The 20072-nt window shown below is 41.0% G+C and overlaps 1 protein-coding gene across 1 annotated transcript in view; it reads right to left on the reverse strand.

Moving 5' to 3' along the window:
• ascc3 (activating signal cointegrator 1 complex subunit 3) overlaps positions 1–20072 on the reverse strand; it is a 177222-nt gene that overhangs the window by 155285 nt on the left and 1865 nt on the right. The window contains exons 3-4 of the mRNA XM_038712324.1: positions 15177–15327; positions 1962–2539 (exon numbers count right to left, since the gene is read on the reverse strand). Coding sequence (XP_038568252.1) covers positions 1962–2539; positions 15177–15327 — 729 coding nt within the window. The remainder of the gene's footprint in view (positions 1–1961; positions 2540–15176; positions 15328–20072) is intronic.

Consider the following 20072-nt stretch of genomic DNA (forward strand, 5'->3'; position numbering starts at 1 on the left):
ACCATGACGTCTTAGTGCATTACCGACAGTAACCTTGGAAACGGTGGTCCCAGCTCTTTTCAGGTCATTGACCAGCTCCTCCCGTGTAGTTCTGGGCTGATTTCTCACCTTTCTTAGGATCACTGAGACCCCACGAGGTGAGATCTTGCATGGAGCCCCGGTCCGAGGGAGATTGACAGTCATGTTTAGCTTCTTCCATTTTCTAATGATTGCTCCAACAGTGGACCTTTTTTCAACAAGCTGCTTGGCAATTTCCCCGTAGCCCTTTCCAGCCTTGTGGAGGTGTACAAGTTTGTCTCTAGTGTCTTTGGACAGCTCTTTGGTCTTGGCCATGTTAGTAGTTGGATTCTTACTGATTGTATGGGGTGGACAGGTGTCTTTATGCAGCTAACGACCTCAAACAGGTGCATCTAATTTAGGATAATAAATGGAGTGGAGGTGGACATTTTGAAGGCAGACTAACAGGTCTTTGAGAGTCAGAATTCTAGCTGATAGACAGGTGTTCAAATACTTCTTTGCAGCTGTATCATACAAATAAATAGTTAAAAAATCATACATTGTGATTTCTGGATATTTTTTTTTAGATTATGTCTCTCACAGTGGACATGCACCTACGATGACAATTTCAGACCCCTCCATGATTTCTAAGTGGGAGAACTTGCAAAATAGCAGGGTGTTCAAATACTTATTTTCCTCACTGTATACACACACACACACACACACACACACAACGGGTGTGACGAGCCACTTAACCCACGAGACGGGATTTGAGATTGGATTCACGAGATGGAGACGAGACGACATTTTAAGAAATTTTTAATGCTGAATTACATGAAAATTTTAAGCATTAAACACTTTCTTTCCTGCATTCTGATGAATTTTCCTGCACCAGTTTATGGTGATTTTTTTGTTTACTTATATAAAGACAAACACAAAATTCAGGTGGCAGTTGACGATTCAAAATCTATAGTCCGACTATAACAGAATAAGTCAGTGCAGCGCTCAGGATTTCTGTGCTGCTATCAGATCTGTTCTCCTGTTGATGCGACTGTGGCACCTTTTCACCATAATGTTACATACTTTAATTTTAATTTAGTTATAATAATTTCACTTGATTCAGGCTCTCATCAAATAACAACACAAACAGTCCAGCCTTGTTGATGCTATGATGCTTAGCATGTGGGACGGACAGCAGTGATCCCCATCGAAACTACAATTATTGCCTTCCGATTCACAGAACAGGACACCTCACTCAACCATGTTTCAAACTTGTCCTCCAACTATTTGTCTGAAAACTTGCATTTTCCCATCAGCTAGGTGTTAAACAGCAGGCGTAAAGGAACCTTTGTGTTAAGGTTATCAAGCAGCACTCAGTCAGCGGATCAGTGAGCAGTTGTCCTTTTCATATGACGTCAACAGGGTTTCATAAAGAAACTACAAAGAATCCCACAATGCACCTACGCAATGATTCAATTCTTGAAAACTTTATACAACCTCTTTGGACAAATACACAAAAAAGCTATGAAAATACATCCCTTGAATTAATTTTGTGACTAAATGGATTTTTGTGGATCTTGAGTCTGTGTTTTCCACAGATACAGGTTGGTGCTAACAATTGCTCTTGCGAAGGAGCAGCCTAGAAGTGACTGAACAGTAAAGACAGAACTATGGGCTACAAGGGACAATCTCACACAGTCGAGTATAGCTCTTTTCTGTGATGCTATCTAGTTCAACCAGACCCACTGTAGATGAACTGTCACGCTACCTAAAAATCATTAAGAAGGTGTTAAGACTATGCACTCAGCAGTACCCTTTACAAGAGCAATGACTCTGGGGATGTGTTTTTGCTCTCGGATGGCTTTACAGGTATATACATAGGCTGCCCTCATCACCATCATCACTCAAAAAACTATTTATCAGATACAATCTAATGTATACTGCATTTCCCAGTAAAAACAAACCTCATTCTGCAGCTCATCGTTGCTCTTGTGGGAGGCCAGCATTTCAAACAGGGAGGTGCACAGCTCCTCCGGGCTGGATGAGATCATGTTGCCTCCGTTCAGGTGCTTCTCCACCTCTGTTCTAAGGATAGCTCCATCTCCAGAGCTCGGAGATCTTCCTGAGCCGGACACCTCTTCCTCACCAGCGATCTTCCTCCCGCTCTGCTGGTTGTTGAGGAAGTTAATGAAGTCCAGGCTTACGTTCTCCTCATGGATGCCAGTGCAGGGCAAGTCCTCCAGTGGGTCCAGTGTGTAGCAGTCATACGAGAAGGCGATGTTGCGTCCGAAAGTGGAGACTCGGTGGGGGACGTGGCGGGAGGTATGGGCCTGGATAAATTCTTCAACACGGGAGTCTCCAAATGGAGCCACCAGCTGAGCCACACAGGCACAGGAGGCTTCAGCTGCAGAAGACGGAAAGGGACCAAACATCTGTTTAATGGCCCGGGTCGCCTCTGTACCCACATGGTCTTTGTTGTGGAAGGTTTCAAACAGAAAGACAGCAGCGCTTTCAATGGCCTCCTGACCATGTTCAGTCCCCACTGTAAAACAAAACATAATAATAAAACATTACACTTCGATATCATGACTGCAGCGTTCACTAGAGCCAAAGGCAGATTTAGTGATTTGGGGGCCCTAGACAAACCCATGCATGGGCCTCTCTCATAGGGAATGAGGTACATGTTATTTGTCATTCTACACCAGAAGGCTGCAACATAAAATTAATTCTCGTGCCTTTTACTCACCTTTTCCTTAATGGAGAGTGTCGGTGTAAAGCAGTGGTGGAAGAATATTTTACTTCACTAAGTACATTTACTCAAGTACTGTAGTTAAGTACAATTTTGAGGCAGTTGTACTTTAATTGTCTTCATTTTCCATTTTATACTATTCTGCATTTCAGCAGAAAATATTTTTAACAGCCATGTTAATTGTACTTTTATAACCAAAACAAGACTATAACTTTTTTGCCCTCATAATTCACTGACAAGGTTTGTACTGTAATATGCTCAATTATTAAAGCTGAGTTTTAGTTATTTTTTTGATTCACAGGTAAAAAAAAAAAAAAAAAATCGATCATCTGAATGTTAATTGATAAGGTAATGTTGACGTCCACATTATGGAGACATGGTTCTCCTATATTCGCCGCTGCTACTAAAATTTTACTCAGTTATTAATGTCAATGTGGAACCAGCACACTGTGCAAACACAACAACACACGCTTTGCTAGCTTCTTCTCTTCATTCATCAAAGAACATCTAAGTTATGTGACAGCTGCAGTTATAAGAGCAGCAGAGTTTACGCCAGGTCTCTTAAGGAGCGCAGTGTGTGTGCGTAGCGAGTGGGTGGAGGAGTGAATGAGAGAGAGCGAGCGGCAGCAAAGTGACGGGAAAAGAGAGCAAGTTTGTTGTCAGTTTAGCAGTGAATGTACAGTGTAGGTGACAGCGTGTCTGTTAATAAAATGGACGTCTGTTGTCACGATTACCGCCAGCTAACCTCTGCCTTACTGGAAGCTCAGCAGGACTGGACGGGGCGGAGTCACGTGACCACACACACAGTAGTATGTTTTTAAGGGGAAAGCACATGAACACACACTGTAGGGAAAATATTTGTAAATAACTGAAATAACCGTCATGGTAAAATTACATCAGTTAGAGGCTCAGAAGTTCGGTTTCCATTACTTTTCTATTAAATTGTCCAGCCCGACTATAACTAAAAAAAAAAGCAACCTTTAAAAATGAGAACTATAATAACATTTTGTCAGCAAACACAAACTAAACAATATAAATTTAAAGGACAGATTATTGGACAAATAAACTAATTAATTACTGTTTTAATGCAAATTCTTATTTCCCTGCGTGCAACTGCAGATTCACGCTGTAGCTAAGCTCCTGATTAGCAAAACAGCATCTTCCCTTATGAAATATCTCCTGTTTAGAAGTTGATCTGATTTCGCTACTAGTTGCTGTAAATTAGGGCTGGGCGATGCTTGTAAAATATTCACCGTGTCCACGTCTGGGTTACCGGATACTTTATCTATTCTTTTCTCACCATTAGTTTAAGTCACTGCGTCTCCTGACTGAACACCACCATTTTTCATTTCATCATTTTGCATAATCATTTAAAAAAAAAAAAACAATTTCAAAGTTTGATAAATAGTATAAATAAATCAGAAAAAAAATCAGAAAATTATTGTGATTTTAAAAACAACCACTGCAAGTCAGTGGAAGGTAAATATTTTGTTGGCAGCATTAAGTTCAAACACCATACGGGTGTGTAAAGTAGAAAGCGGTGATCAATTAACTCTGCCGGCTGAGGTGAGAACTGAAGCCATGTCTGGGACCATGTGCTGCTTTGAAGACTGTTGCTCTACCATCTGAGCTATTGAAGCACACTTTTTACAGTTTACCTTAATTTGATGTTTTGTTCATAGAAAACTGCATCTGAAAAGCTTTTCAGATATCATTTTGGTATTTTTAGTTAGAGCTTGATTAGCTGAGAAATGGCTTGTTGCTATATTTTTATGCCTTTTTCTGCTTATGGAGGTGAATATGCGTGACTGGTCAACCAAATCCCTCTCTCCACACTCTAGCTGACCATGTGACACATTGATGAAATCTCCAAAAAGCTGTAAAACCCTTCACTTTGCAAGTAAATATCTCCTAAACATTCTTACCTTAATGTTTAATCGATTAATAAATACATCCTGGATATTTAAAATAAATAAATAAACTGAAATGTAAGTTTGATCACAGTTAAAATTATAAATATACAAAACAATTTACTTTTAAAACACAACATACTAACAGAGTCAAACATGACGTGCTCTCTCTACTGCTGACAGCCATTTAATTAAAAAAAATGTACACAGAGCAGCGGATACAAGTCGCGCCCACAGCATACGCTGCTTTATGTCTATTTTCCCCCCAAATAGGACCATAATTTACTAAATGAGCATCATGCTGGGTTGAAGAAGACTTGAAACTAGCGACTGAGACCATAAACTCATTTAAAAAGGGTTTACTGAGGTAAATCAGCTGAGAAGTAGCGACATTTTATCATTAGGCCTATTCCTAATGTCATCCAACGAAGGATGAGGTCAAGGGCAACTGGACTTGGTTGAAAATACTAGAAGACGTTTCGTCCCTCATCCAAGAGACTTCTTCAGTTCTGACTGACTGGGAGGGAAACTCAGCTGTTTAACCTCTGGGTTCGTTAGCTAGGACTGTCGATACCGCTGGTTTGTTAGTGCTCCTGGCTGTGGTAACGACGGACGTCATGGTCGTTAGAGCCACCTGTGGACAATCGTTGGCATCTTCACCTGAGGCTAAGAGGAAATGCTTGTTGAGTTTCCTGGGAAGTGATGAAAGGACAGCATTGTAAGTGGGGAATAAATGGTGGCGTAGACCCCCTCCCCTGTTCAATGACGGCTTCTCAACCCTGGTGTAGATGCTTCCTTGACACCTCTTTCAAACCATCCATCTTCTCTGTCTAAAATGTGCACCTGGTGGTCCTCAAACGAGTGTCCTCTGTCCTTCAGATGTAAGTAGACTGCAGAGTCTTGACCTGAGGAGTTGGCCCTTCTGTGTTGAGCCATGCGTTTGTGTCGTGGTTGTTTAGTCTCCCCAATATACAGGTCTGTGCATTCCTCACTGCATTGGACCGCATACACTAGATTGCTTTTCTTGTGTTTGGGTGTGCGGTCTTTGGGGTGGACCAGCATCTGTCTTAGTGTGTTCTTGGGTTTAAAAAACACAGGGATGTTGTGTTTGTTGAAAATCCTCCTGAGTTTCTCTGATACTCCAGACACGTATGGAATCACAATGTTGTTGCGTTTGACCTTCTTTTCCTCCCCTGTAGTTTTGTTCTTCTTCTTGGATCTTGTGGCTGCTTTCACAAAGGTCCATTTAGGGTATCTACAGGCTGTAAGTGCCCCCTTCAGGTGGTTCTGTTCCTTCTCTCTGGCTTTTACACTTGTTGGGATGTGATCTGCTCTGTGTTGCAGGGTTCTGATGAACCCTAGCTTGTGCTCCAGTGGGTGGTGGGAATCAAAAAGTAAGTATGGATCCGTGTGTTTTCATGTACACTCCAATTCGCAGGCTCCTGTCCTGTTCAACGTGGACAGCACAGTCCAGGAAAGCCAGAAGGCCAAAATAAGCTGCGTTTCCCACACAGACAAAGTGTATTTAATAGAGAAACAGAGAGAGAGAGACATTATGATTTTACGTTAGAAGATGTCGACGCGGTGGATATTTTACATTCACGGAGCAGGTAAAGCAGTGAAAACAAATGTTGGTGTCGAACAAACCAGGCACATGGAGCAGCGTTCACACACACAGACTTTAAACGCCTGCTGGTCGTATAAAACTGTATTTAAACATTGAAGGTTTAGTGATTGCCTTTGCTGTCATAATAATTACATTATTGACTTATCGGATGACATATCGACATAACCTCAATCTTTTTTGCTGACCTTAATATTGCCCATTGTGTTCACTAGGGCTGGCCCGAATGTCTTTTTTTTCCAGCCTTGAAGCTTTGCCTTCCGCGGGAGGGGGGCGCTCAGCGACCCCGTTATGCCGACTGTTTAAACGTGTGTTGATAAGCAGGCATTCATTTCAGGAGCTACAGCCATGTATTTCATAGATAGAACAGAACAGCAGAAGAAGAATAAAAGCCCAGGAAGTTCTGCCAATGACATGAGCGAGGGAGAATCTGATTGGGGAGAAATAACAGCGAGCATGAGTGCGTAAGTCTGTTTGTGTGAGAGAGAAAGAGTTTTTAAACTTTGTTATGTCAAGGCTAGCAGACTCAAGTGCAGGACTAAGAAAGAGTGGAAAAAACAATAATCTCAAAATTGAAAATCGAATGTGTACCCAACAATCGAATGTCCAGCCCTAGTGTTTACATGTGTTTTTGGTTACCTAAGAATGAACGTCGCAACATAGGCCGTCCTAGACAATGCTTGCGATTCGTGCTGCAGCGCCTTTTAGAAGCATTTCAGAATCAGCTCTAAGCCCTGCTCTGTGGAGAATATGCCGCGTCAAGCAACACCCTGTGCAGACTCCTGATCGTATATCAACAATAAACCCAATTAAAACAGACAAGAAAAGAAACCATCTAACTACGTAGCCTACAAATGACAAAATCTGACGTCAGCAAAATCAGGCAGGCAAAAACGCTCTGTTTCGTAAATGCTCCCCTGTGAGGGATGAAGCTGTGCAGAGGACAGAACAAAACTGGGTTGCAGAGAGCTGTGCCCAGTAGTAGAAACAAATTAATCTCAGGCAGGCAAAACTGTTTCTGTGGGATTTGAAGCTGCACGGAGATGCAGGTTGTTTTGGATATGTGTATCTTTTTTTTGACATTTCAATTCTGAATGTCTGAATATTCTTAATCTGTTGCTCTTTGAAAGGGTGTAGTGGCATTATTATGCTGTTATACTCATATGTGGCATAAAATGGTCTTAAAATGACAATAATATCATTTATTGTCATTTATTTCTGGGACAATATATCGGTCCAAGAAAAGTAGTTATTGTGACAGACGTTAAGCGTTAAGATAGATGTTACCGGCGGAAACACTGTCGCGCTGCAGACAAACAAACAGACTTCCTCTCTGAGAGTCTTTCCCGGCGCACTGTGATGATTACGCTACAGCGTCACCACATCACTGTAACTGCAAGTGCAACGCTTGTTAGAAACTAGTTTTGACGAGAGCTGGAAGCGTGACCAAATTTGATGGAAGCCACTGCCTCAGGAAAAACCCTGCATTAATGACAAGCCTCCTCCACGCAGCTCACGTGCCGCTGTGAAAACTTTATAAAACTGCTGACAAATAAAGACAACAGAGAAGACACATTCAGGCAGAGAGAGACAGGTGTAGGTGTGTATGTCTCTCTGAAGGTAAAAGCAGTTTGTGAGTAAACACTAAAATAAGAATTAAAATGGTGAGACAAGAAAAAACTGACTAGAAATAGGGTTATGTGTTCTTTAAAATATTTTCTAACAACATTTACCAATATACCTCCCATGTTACACTGTCCCTCTGTGGGAAACACTGAGACGTGGTATATTGCAGTTTATTTCAGTTAGATTGTGTGTGAAAAATTACAACTTCCCCTTTGTGAGGTTCCTGTGATGCCATCAGTAAACCTGATGTGCAAATCAAAGTGGACGCTCGCTCTCTTAGGACCAAGATGGGTTAGTTTAGCTCTTATCCCGGCTCTCTTTAATCTCAGCAATCGCACCACTTGAGATGCTGTTTTCTGGTCTTGCAAGGTGGCTGGTGACTGGAGTCTGGTTGGTTCAGTGTTGGCTGAATATACACTCCCCTCCAAAAGTACTGGAACGGTGAGACAAATTCCTTTGTTTTTGTTGTTCAGTGAAGAACCTGTGGAACCAGGTTCCAGTTTGGGTTCAGGAGGCAGACACCATCTCCACATTTAAGAGTAGGCTTAAGACTTTCCTCTTTGATAAAGCTTATAGTTAGGGCTGGCTCAGGTGAGTCCTGAACCATCCCTTAGTTATGCTGCTATAGGCCTAGACTGCCGGGGGATTTCCCATGATGCACTGAGCTCCTCTCTCCTCTACTTTCTCTCCCTCTGTATGCAACCTCATCCCATTATTGCATGTTACTAACACAACTTCTCCCCTTTCTGGTAGTCTTGTGCTTTCTCGTCCCTCTCCTCTCTCCTCCTATCACTTCCTGCAGGTGTTTCTGGCTCTGGAGCTGTGGAGTCTGGATCTGTGGTTGCGGGTCACCTGCTGCCCCCGTGTTCCTGCTCTACACCCTCTGCTGCAACGACTATTGTTACTAGTCCTATTGTTATTATTGTTATTATAATCATTAACATTACGATTGTTATCATTAACACTGCTATAAATATCTGTACCATTTAAGTCATTTAGTCTATAGCAACATCACCTTTACTGTCTGTACCTCTGTGTGGATATTGTGTAGGCTGCCTCTCTCGCTCTCTCTTGGTGGGAACTGTTGGGCTTCTGTAAATAGCATCACAGAGTACGGTCTAGACCTGCTCTTTTATGAAAAGCGCTGGGAGATAACTATTGTTGTGATTTGGCGCTATATAAATAAAATTGAATTGAATAACATGTCAGTATTTAAATGAGAGTGGGAACAAAACAGCTAGAACAAACTACAAAAACATGCAGATGAAACGGTCAGCTAATGTAACACTGTAAACAAGTGCTGTGGATGCAACGCTAATGTGACTTTCAGTCAGCTAGAACAAGTAAACCTGTAACCATGGCAACTGTACAAAACAAAGATTCAACAGGCTTATAAGACTAGCTATATAACACAATATAGCATTTTGGAAGGGGGCATTCTGCACAATGTGTAATTTTGATTTTGATTTTGCTGTTTGTTGTTCATATTGATGTATTGCTGCTTTTAAAATGATGGACTTAAAACATCCTAAGTCTAAAAGTTGCTCCTTACTGACAAAGAGGAGAATATTATATTTTTGACTATTAATTATTCTATGCGTTACATCTTAACAGCAAAAGAAATCCATTGCTATGAGGGACCTCCTAGTTGGGGGCGCCAGTCAGCTGCCTAACCTAATAGTAAATATAGCTGAAATGATAAAGTCCAACTGAAAGGACAATTAAAGCTGATGTAGTGATCATCATTTTAATGATGAGGATTATTAGGATTGCTGCAACAATCACATTCACCTCTTCTAGTATCATTAGTGGTATCTAGATAGCAGTACTGTTTTGTAGGGTCATTAAATCTGAGCTGTGCACTATTCATAGCTCCAGAGAAGAATCAGCATCTGTTCCTTTGAGCAGTAAAAGGCTTCCGCATTAGCTCACTGTTTAAGGCCCATGCACCTAATTTAGCAAAATAATATTCCAAACAATTCATGATTAACCAGAACTGCATTTAACAAAAAAGGGATACGGAGTAGTTGTCCAATTAGAGGAAAAAATGTCAGAGGGACGGAGGGAGAATACAGTGAAGAAGGTTGGAGAGGCAGAGGAAAGTGAAAACAGATTAAAAAGGATTTATACCAATTAAAATGGTCTAAAAGCATCAGACTCATTGCTGCACGTAGCGGAGCAGAATGGCTGCTTTCATCCTCTCCACAGTGTGCCTAACAGCAACTTTTTATTTGGATCCAGTCACACTGGCTGAGGGCAGGTTCAACACATAAAGCATTGGAGAGCATCACAACAACAAAAACTCTTACTTTTGACTGTCAATTGAGAAGAAAAAAAAATACTGCCATGAATGGAGAGACAAGTAAATGAAATGAAAAGCAACACAGGCTTTCATGAGAGAGCCACATAATTGACTCGTGCAGTTCAGCACTTGAAATTGAAGAGGCAGCATGTACAGACTGGAAGTAAATTTAGTCATATTTTAGTATGAAGCATGATCTGCTTCCTTTGCCAGGCTTAGTTTTTGTTGCAGCATTTAGTCCCTCCAGGATTAGCAGCTATTAACAAATTCAACAAATCCCTGCGAATTCAGCGCGACCAGTCACCGCAAGTTTTCCGCAAATTTGACGTATCATCACCGTTTTCCTTCCTTGTTTACAAGTGGCAGCAGACATGTGTGATACCAACGTCTCACATTTGCCGACAAAAACAACAGCAAAGGGCCATGAAAACAGGATCCAGATCTTCTTTACGAAAAACAAAACGTGCAATATTGTGGAAATGGTCTATTGAGAAACACTTGCCACTGCAAGACATACGCTGAGAATGGCAGAAACGCATGGCGGACGTCAGACAAGACAAATCACTGAGACACTGGGATGCTGCATCTCGGTCAACTGCAAGAAAGAATTAAGGTAAGCTGGTTTAAATATGCAGGGTAAGGGTTATTTCTGGAGGGACTGTTACAGGATTCAACTAAAATTCTAAAGTTAAAAATATTACATCTACCTTCAGGCAAAAAATCTAAATCCGCTATTTTAGACCGCAACATTCACAAAAAAGGTTGCGAAATCCTAGGAGCTTTCACACCTACCTCGTTTGGTCCGGACTTTTCAGTTTTGTCCAAACCAAAAAACACAGGTCTGAAACCTCCCCCGGAGTCTGGACCAAAGAGACAAAATTTGGTCCGACGAAAAGAGGTAGAATCGGTCCGGATCAAACTGAGCCATGGTTCGGTTCGTTTCTGGTGTGAAAGCATTTTTTGGATGCTTCGGACTTTCAGACCATTTACAGGAAGTTCAACGTTTGCCGTCTAAACAGGAAACAAACAAATGCACGGAGAAATGCACTGAAATAAGGACACAATTCTAAATCTCCCGTGACAGCTCATCTTTTCAGACAAACAGCTATTATAGAAGCTGCCACCCATCTCTTTGGTCTCTCCTCAAACTGAGGTGCAGAAGGATCACTTGGGGTCTTCTCCTCCTGTCCTGTCGGCGACGTTATAATGTTCGCACATGAGGACGTTGATACTTGCGACTAGCCTTCAGTATAGTTGGTGCTGCAGGTAGTAATAATAATAACAACAACAACAACAACATAGTGGTGGCAAATATGCATATTAATTTTTTATCCATTCATTCTTTTCAAAGATACCCGCTGTTTAATAAACCAATCAATGTCAAATACAGGGAGACGCAGCTCACATAGATGACACGACAGGACGCAAGTCTGTCATGTGAAGTCCTTTAGTGCCGTGGCAGAACTTCAGTGTGAAACCAAAGCAAAACTAAGCGAAAGCATCAAAACATGAACTTTGGTTCAGACCTTGGTGCCGACTTTCAGGTGTGAACGCCCCCCTAGAGTGAATTACACGTCATGTAGCGTCAGAATCCTACCGGGCCTTTTATTGTGACACACTTTTGTTTCTTAAAATGAATGAAATGACTTTTTGCACTGATGTGGGACAGACATTTCCGTTGGCAGCTTGTGTGGCGAGCTGTTGTTATCATGACGTGTTGTTACTTCTCTTAAAAAGGTACATTCGCTCAAAGGTAGGTACTGATGTGGAATGTCAGGGTAAATTTCTCAGCAGTTTAACATATTCATATGTAACAGAAGCTTTTTTTTTTTTTTTTTTTTTTCCAGTGCAGTCCAGAGTTTTTGGTAGTTATCAGATCAAAACCAATGCCAAATGTCAAGTGCATCTTTATAATATGACTATTTAGGTTTAACAGGGCTTTTGGGTAACACTGACTCAACAGTCAATTTGCAAGTTGCAACAATATCTGACTCACTCAAAACTCAGCACTCAGTGGAAGTACAGGGCACTCTCATGGCTCAAAGGTTGGGAGTAGAAAGTGGTTCAGTGCCAGAGACTTACTGGATATTAACAGTGCAGTGTTTCCCATACATTGACTTATTTGGCCCACCACAACATTGATTTTCTTTTTTTTTACAATTTAAAATCTTATTTCATTGTAGAGCTGCATTGATTCGCTCAGCCCCCCCTCCGCTTTTTCTCTCACTCGCTGAACTTTTCATGAACAAATCATCTGAAAAGAACTGCTTTGCCCAATACTATGAAGCAACAAGACGGCCAGGAAGGGATAGCTGCAGCTAATGAAGAGAGAGATGTAGGAGAGGGGGTGTACAGCAGCCTACATGCTGCGGTGAGAGAGCAAGCTAGGGCAGAAACAGCAGGTGAGACCAACAGCAAACACAGAGCAGGGCAGGTCAGAAAGGCAGGTTTCTCATTTTTATTCTTGACTGTATATACTTTGCTATTTGTTTGACACAGTGTGAAGCAACAGAGCTGCAGCCTATATACTGTATTGTTCAATTATTTATGTCACAAGGCAATTAAAATGTTTGGAGTGGAGCGCCTTATATTATGATATTATTTATTAATTAATTTAAGATAGCGTGGGTTAAAGGGTCGGTTCACATTATGAACAACACACAACCATGACATTTGATTTGTCCAGGATTTAGAATATCAGTCTCTGAGATTCCTGGGAGCTGCGTGGATAAAGTTCATTTTTGATGGCAACATGTGCGTTTGTATAATTTACTACGGGCTGCTTTTTTAACAACGGCCAGTGACAGTTTAAGCTCAAGGATGGATTGATACCCGGATGTGACCTGATTTCCAACTTGAAAGCTGTAAGCTTTATGTTGTTTAACTTGGTGTTAGCATGTTGCAAGGCTAATGTGGCTGCTCCCACATCATGGGTGATATTGGACTAAAGTTATGACATTGAGGTGCTATCAAGTGTGAACATTAAAGGCTCGTGCAGACTACACGGTTCGCACTGCACAACTTGCCATCTTGTGACGTGAGTCTATAAGTCGGTGTGGCGTTCACACTACACACTACAGGAGCTGACAGTGGCACCCGACACTGATCTCCAAGACACTGGACTACGTTTTGTCAAGAAAACACACGTGAAATGTGAAACGGGAACTGACACAAACCTACACATGAAACAGCTGTTTGTTATTATAAAGACAAAGAATCTGGGTGAAAGGATGGATTAACACACGCAGGGATTGTCTGAGCTAAAGGTGCTTTCAGACCAAAAGCAAAGCGAGCGTTTGGGGCAGTGAGTTTACATACAAAGTCAATGCAAAGACACGCAGAGCCGCGTTTTCCTTTCGGGTGACGCGAAGCGACGCAAAGGGGGTCAGGGCCGGCGACGCAAAGGCAACGCAGAGGAATTCGCGTGAGTTGAATATTTTCACACTTTGCATTATTGTTCTCTATAGTGAAGCCTGTGTTTGATTTTATTATTGTATTATTGTATAAGTAAGCACATCGTGAGTAATGTACAATCCTGAAACAAAATGCTTGGTAATTAAGTTAGGTGGTTCTCATGTTGCCTATTTTTCATATTAATTTCTACAGATAAATGTCAAAAGCTGTAAATCGAGACACAAAAGGCAAACATGAACACTCCTATCTATAATGATTATGAGGTCATATTAACACCTGCTGTTATGAGGCTTAGGAGGTGAAGCCCAAAAAGGCTTGGGTACGGTGCCATGAAGGTAAAATAATTGTGGCGAAAGGATGGAAACTAAAACTGAATAACTTTTCCCCAGACAAATTCTTTATCAAGTTTAGTCCTTATGCTTTCTGGTTGTTGTTTATTTATTATCTGCTCTAGCTTTTCCAACTATTTGTTCACAGATATGCTAAAAATAATGGTCCCAAATGATGTAAATTGCATATTTGTCATTGGAAAAAGTAAAATTTTCTTGGGAGAAGACTCCCAAAGACTGTATCAGATCAGTATTGGTATCGGCAGATCCTCAAAGTTGTGGTATCGGAATCAGTCTCGAGCCATCCCTACTTTTACATAGAACTACCGGTTTTCTCCCAATACATTAATATACAGCCTATTATGATCTAAATATCAACATATAATGCTGTAAATAAACATGTGAAGAAAGAAAGAAGCTTTTAATAAATCTTTTTAAAGTGCGTAAATTATAGGGCTGCAGATAACGATGATTTTAGTACTCGAAGTACTTCTACAGATTATTTCAACGATTCATCGATGCGTCATTTAAAAAGTCCTTTGCTTGGCGGCGGCGGCGGCGGCACCCTCCCTCCACGGTAACGGGATCAGCTGTTTTCGTTGATAGATGATAGATATTTATTCGTCCTTTCTGAAATTCATAGTGTGTCATAACATCAGACCAACAACCAGACAGCTGCTTTACCAACACAAACATCACCCGGGTACTATACAAGTTACACTAAGGTGCAGCTCCCGTGTCTTTACAAACCAAACTCACGGCCCAACCAGGAGAACAAGCAACGCACGTGGTCACATTTTCAGCTGAGGACTGCGGCTTACTTTGGCTTCAACTCAACAATCAATCCTGATTTCAGTTAAATGCTAAAGTTGCTGTTACTGTTACCTTGTCTGTGTTACGCTGGCAGAACACCAGGTGCTTTCTAATCGGATGCCGTCGTGCTGTTGATGTTTTTAGTAATGTGGGTGAACTGTTCTTTTAACTAGACCGCCTGACAAAGTGCTTTTCCTTTTAACTCAATGACACAATGATTTGTAATGCCATTCTAACAAAGGCACAAAAACAATAACATCACAATTTCAGCTGCTTGTAAGTGGTAATTAGTTCTTTATATGCATGTTTATAGGTAGTCTAAGTACAGAAATCAGTGTAACACAAACCCATGGAAATATCTATAATATTAATATGATATAATGTAAGAAATTACAATGAAAGAGTTAATTACCAATCTGTTTGGCTGCCAGAAGGAGGCTCCTCAGTTCTTGACTGGCAGCTTGCCGCTTAGCTTTGTCCTGATGCTCGGTGCAGAAATGGACAATCTTCTGCCACGTTAGGCCCTCTCTGGCAAACAGCTCCCTTCTCTTCAGTCGTTTGGTCTAACATGAGCCACAGGGATAAATACAATTACATTTCAAGAAAAAGAGAGCACTTGCACTCACTGCTCTAATAATCACTGGTATTTCTAATTGCTCACATAGCCTTAGCTAAGACTAGTGTAGCTCACAATTTGCAAAATATATTGTGCCGACATTAAGTAAACACAGGATGGGGTGCGACCAGTCACTGAGATAAAGCGGTTCATCTTATTTGTTTGGGGGTTTTTTGCTGTAAAATGAATCAAGACTATGCCAGCTTTCTGTGGTTGCCTTGAACTCCAGCTGATTCTAATACATCATTTTGAGCAAACTGAAGAAAAATACTAGAAACTACTTTTTTTCCCATTTCATTTAAAAAAAAAAAATCATCAAGTACTTTACATTCATTTTTTTTCCCTCTCACAATAGATACTGCAAGTTCAGTCATTTTGGGCAGGGTTCATCTCAACAAAACCCAGAGAGACCCTGAACATTAGAAGATACAAGGGATTTCATTTGATTGGCTTTTTTTCAGCCACCTTCAAATGAGATATCAAATTAGTATCAGTTATGATTCTGTTTGTTCTTAGCCAATAGCCATAAATATTCTTTGACACTGAATATTGTCTATTCAATATTATATGATCCATTAACAGATGAATGGAGTCATGTAGCACAAAAGCTTGTGCATACTTGTAAATATTAGGTTCCTCCAGTTGAGAGAAGCGAGGGAGGCAAAGACCGCGAAGAAGCGAAAGATAGAGCGAGTGTAGTGTCAGGACCATAGACTTCATAAAAGACATCACCCACTGGTTTGTGGACTACAAGCCTTGAGTTCAGCATTTTAAATGTCACCATCTTGATTTTTTTTTAAAAAGACGTGACCGGATGCGACCATATTTGGACGAGAGGATGACGCTTGCTAGCTTGGTTAGCAAGGTGCATCCGTAATTCATATTAACTGTGATATTAACTGCTAATTTTGACCAGCGAAAAACAGGCTCAAAACTAAATATACTTATTAGAAATAGGAACAGCCGACGCCTTCTCCACAGAGCGGATCAAATTTACACAGTGTAGCGGATACAAGCCGTCTCTATCCTGATTGACATGTTGCCATGGTAGAGACTTGTCAATCACAAGACACAGGGTTCATACACATTTTGACCAATGAATTATTTCCATGACTTTTCGCCAAACTTTAATGACCGAACAAAGAAAAAGACCAAGCTAGCTCCACACACGGCCGTTTAAATATGGTCACATCTGGTACCGCTGGTTAAAAAAAAATAAAAATCAACATGGCGGCGCCCCAGTATCCTTTGGGCTTGATCCACAACCTGGAGGAGGAACTATGAGTGTATTAGTATAATATTATAACAATAAATAAAGTTAATTTAATAGTAATAGTCAAAATTATGGTTATCGTTTATTCCGTTGGGTCGCAAATTCCACACTTTACAAGGGGGCGACGCTTTGCACCGCGGTGAAGTTAGTTTTACGTTGGATATTCGACAGACAGCAGTAGACTGTTCAACGTCAAAGAAACAAGCGGGAAGCTTCCGGTCAGCAAACCGCCGCAAACTCCCTGAAACCTGCATTCTATTGAACGGCCAGCAGGGGGCGACTCTTCTGGCTGCAAAAAGAAGCACGGTTCCGTTAGAAATAATGGTAAAATGTTTCTACTTCTCAACTGATTTATTCCCTCAGTAAACTCTTTCCTGATGAGTTTATGGTCTCAGTCGCTAGTTTCAAGTCTTCTTCAACACAGCATGATGTTAATTTAGTAAATTATGGTCCCATTTAGAGGAACAGAGACCAGGAAGCAGAGTAGGGTGGGATTATCTATGATTAGCAAGTCGTTACCCTGGCGACCTGCCAATCAGGTTACAGTGACTCGTACCCACGGCACTGTGTGAATTTATGCAGCGCCGTTGAAAAAGTTGGAAAGACTCGGCGGTTCACTTTCTCTGGTGAGTACATTTAGTTTTAAGCCTGTTGACAAAGTTTATCAGCCCTGTTAAAATGACAGTTACAGATGCAGCTAGGGCATGCGTGGAGACACAGCAAAAGGCGTTCCCAGCAATCGACTAAAAACAAGGCCTAGTATGTTGCAGGCCACATTTTGGCCTTGGTCCTTGCTCAAAAACTCACATCCATAGAAAAGTTTGTTCTCATCTTGAACCGGATCAGCAGATTAATTCCATACCCGATATGTTATGATCCACTAAAGCTAGGCGAGACGAGATGAATAAATCAGAGCTTTTGTTATCTTCTTTAAAGGTGATTAAAAAAATGTGAGTGCTCTCTTTTGAATGTTAATTATCAGTGGGTATCTGCCTAATACTGCTCTACATGCATTTCTTTTTCTGGGTACGTGTGAAATGTTTGTTTCTCTCCTTCTCTACATATCTAACCCGGTAAAATCCTTACCTCTGCTTCCAGATGTTTCAACGCTATAAATTTAACTCAGTTTTTTCCAATTTACCTAACAGCATCAGATCTTAACTACCATAACTTTCTGTTGGAAGTTGGAACTTCATTCATGTACCAATCTGGGAATTATTGTGACTCTCAGGCAATGAGATATATGGCCATAACTTTATAAACCTAAAATAACAGTGCTGCCTCGTTTTTTTGTTTCTGTTTCAGATGATTTGTTTCTTGTCTATGTTTCAGAAACCTTGACACTAACATCTTTTACTTTATTACTGGTCAGTCAATATAGCTAAATTAGCTTACTCTCTAAGTCTCTTCATTATCCATTCTGAGTTCTCCACTACCAGAGGGAGCTTTCAAACATGTCAAACACCCTGTGATAAAAAGCGCTCTCTGAATTTGGCATCAAAAAAACACTTTAATTTCAATAGTACATGTGGACATATGCCCTTGACACAAAACCATATTTTTCTACCTCCCAGACTGATGAAACATTTAAAATGTGGCATAGGTACAGTTATACAACAAGGACGATCTGATTGGTCAACTAGACATTTAGAACATAAGACTATGACTTCCTGTTAGCGTCCTGTATTTCTTGCAGCAGTTAAAGTAACATTTATACAAGCTGCTCTCCCTCGCGCTCCTCAACCTCTTGTTCCTCCTTTATACCTTTACCTCATACATTTTGTCTCCTGCCACCACTTGATCGTCCCTGTCTGTGCAGACTGGCTGTAAAATAATTATTGTCCAGGGACGCACAGGAGGAGGAAGCATTGCCCGCTTCCTTTTGGCGCTAATGTTAACAACTGTACTTAGAGAGAGCGAGCTGGTGTAGGTACAACCACAAGCAAATCTGGCAGCAAACACACTGATAATCTACTATAAAACAATATAAAAGGATGATTCTGATTGATGATGTCTTGCTTGCCAATCCTTTTGATTTCTCGGTCCCTCTCCCCGCTTTTCTCCCAGAGTTTCAATTCTCCCCTTCCCATCTGCCCATATACTATAATTGCATAGAAATAGTATCACTGCTGTTAGTTATTGTGTTTCTTTAAATGACACACAGTACTGTGCAAAGGCTTTAGGCAGGTGTGGGGAAATGCTGTAAAGTAAGAACGCTTTCAAAATTAGACATGTTAATATCTAAATTTTGGCAATCAAAATACAGCGTGAGTGAACAGAAGAAAAATCTAATTCATATCAGTACCTGGTGTGACCACCCTTTGCTTTCAAAACAGCATCACTTCTTCCAGGTACACCTGCACAAAGTCAGGGACTGTATTAGCAAGGTCTTTCCCAGCCAGACAGGGGTTTCCAGATGTGTTGTCCAAGCTCTTCTAAAGAAGCAACGGTGAGGACAGTGGTCGGCCAAAGAATGTTACTGCAGCAGATTAAAGACACATCATGCTTCCTTCCCTTCGCAATTGGAAGATGTCCAGCAGTGCCCTCACCTCATAGCTGCAGAGAACAGCGGGACCAACGTACACCATCCACCTTCCAGAGAAGTCTGGTTAGAGGTGGCCTTCATGAAAGACTTGCAGTTAAAAATCCTTCGACATGGTAACAAGGCCAAGTGACTCAACTATGCAGGAACTGAGGTGCAGAAAAATGGCACCGGATGCTCTGGACTGATGAGTCAATATTTGAAATGTTTGGCTGCAGCATAAAGCAACTTTTTCATCGATGAGCTGAACAGCGGTACAAGAATGAGTGTCTGCAATAGTGAAGCATGGTGGAGGTTCCTTACCAGTTTGGGGCTGCATATCTGGATTTGCTCAGAATGAATAGTCTCCTCAAAGCTGAGAAGTGCATCCTTTGCGGTTTGCTTGGCCAATAGCGCTGTAATTCGCGACAGCCCTACTGTTTACTTACTTCTAATTTATAAATATAATCTCTTAACATGTCTATTTTTTAAAACAATCTTATTTTACAGCATTTTTTCCCCACACATGCCTAAAAGTTGTGCACAACACTGTACTTATTCCACATATTTGTCAGTTGGCAGACACAAAGAGGCAGGAGAGAAGCCCCAACTCGCAGATCATCACTCAACGCCATAAAGGTCCTTAACAGATCATGATCGGCCTCCCCCAATGCCTGCTAACCCAGGAAAAAGCTTAATTTAAAGGGTTACTTTAAAAATCAGCTCTAACGTTACATAGGCAGAACACAAATACAGATTGAAGCGGACTATTTCATTAGATAAAAACATTTTGTGGAGTTTGGAAATGATCAGCCAACATCTATCTTTTTCAATACAGTTTGATTTTTGGACTTTACTCTGTTCTCCGAACTCTGTTCAGCTACTAGACCCTCTCACA

The sequence above is a fragment of the Micropterus salmoides genome, unplaced genomic scaffold, assembly GCF_014851395.1.
Source record: "Micropterus salmoides isolate LMB-PRFRI ecotype aquatic unplaced genomic scaffold, ASM1485139v1 Ms_hic_scaffold_11, whole genome shotgun sequence".
Taxonomy (NCBI): Eukaryota; Metazoa; Chordata; class Actinopteri; order Centrarchiformes; family Centrarchidae; genus Micropterus; species Micropterus salmoides.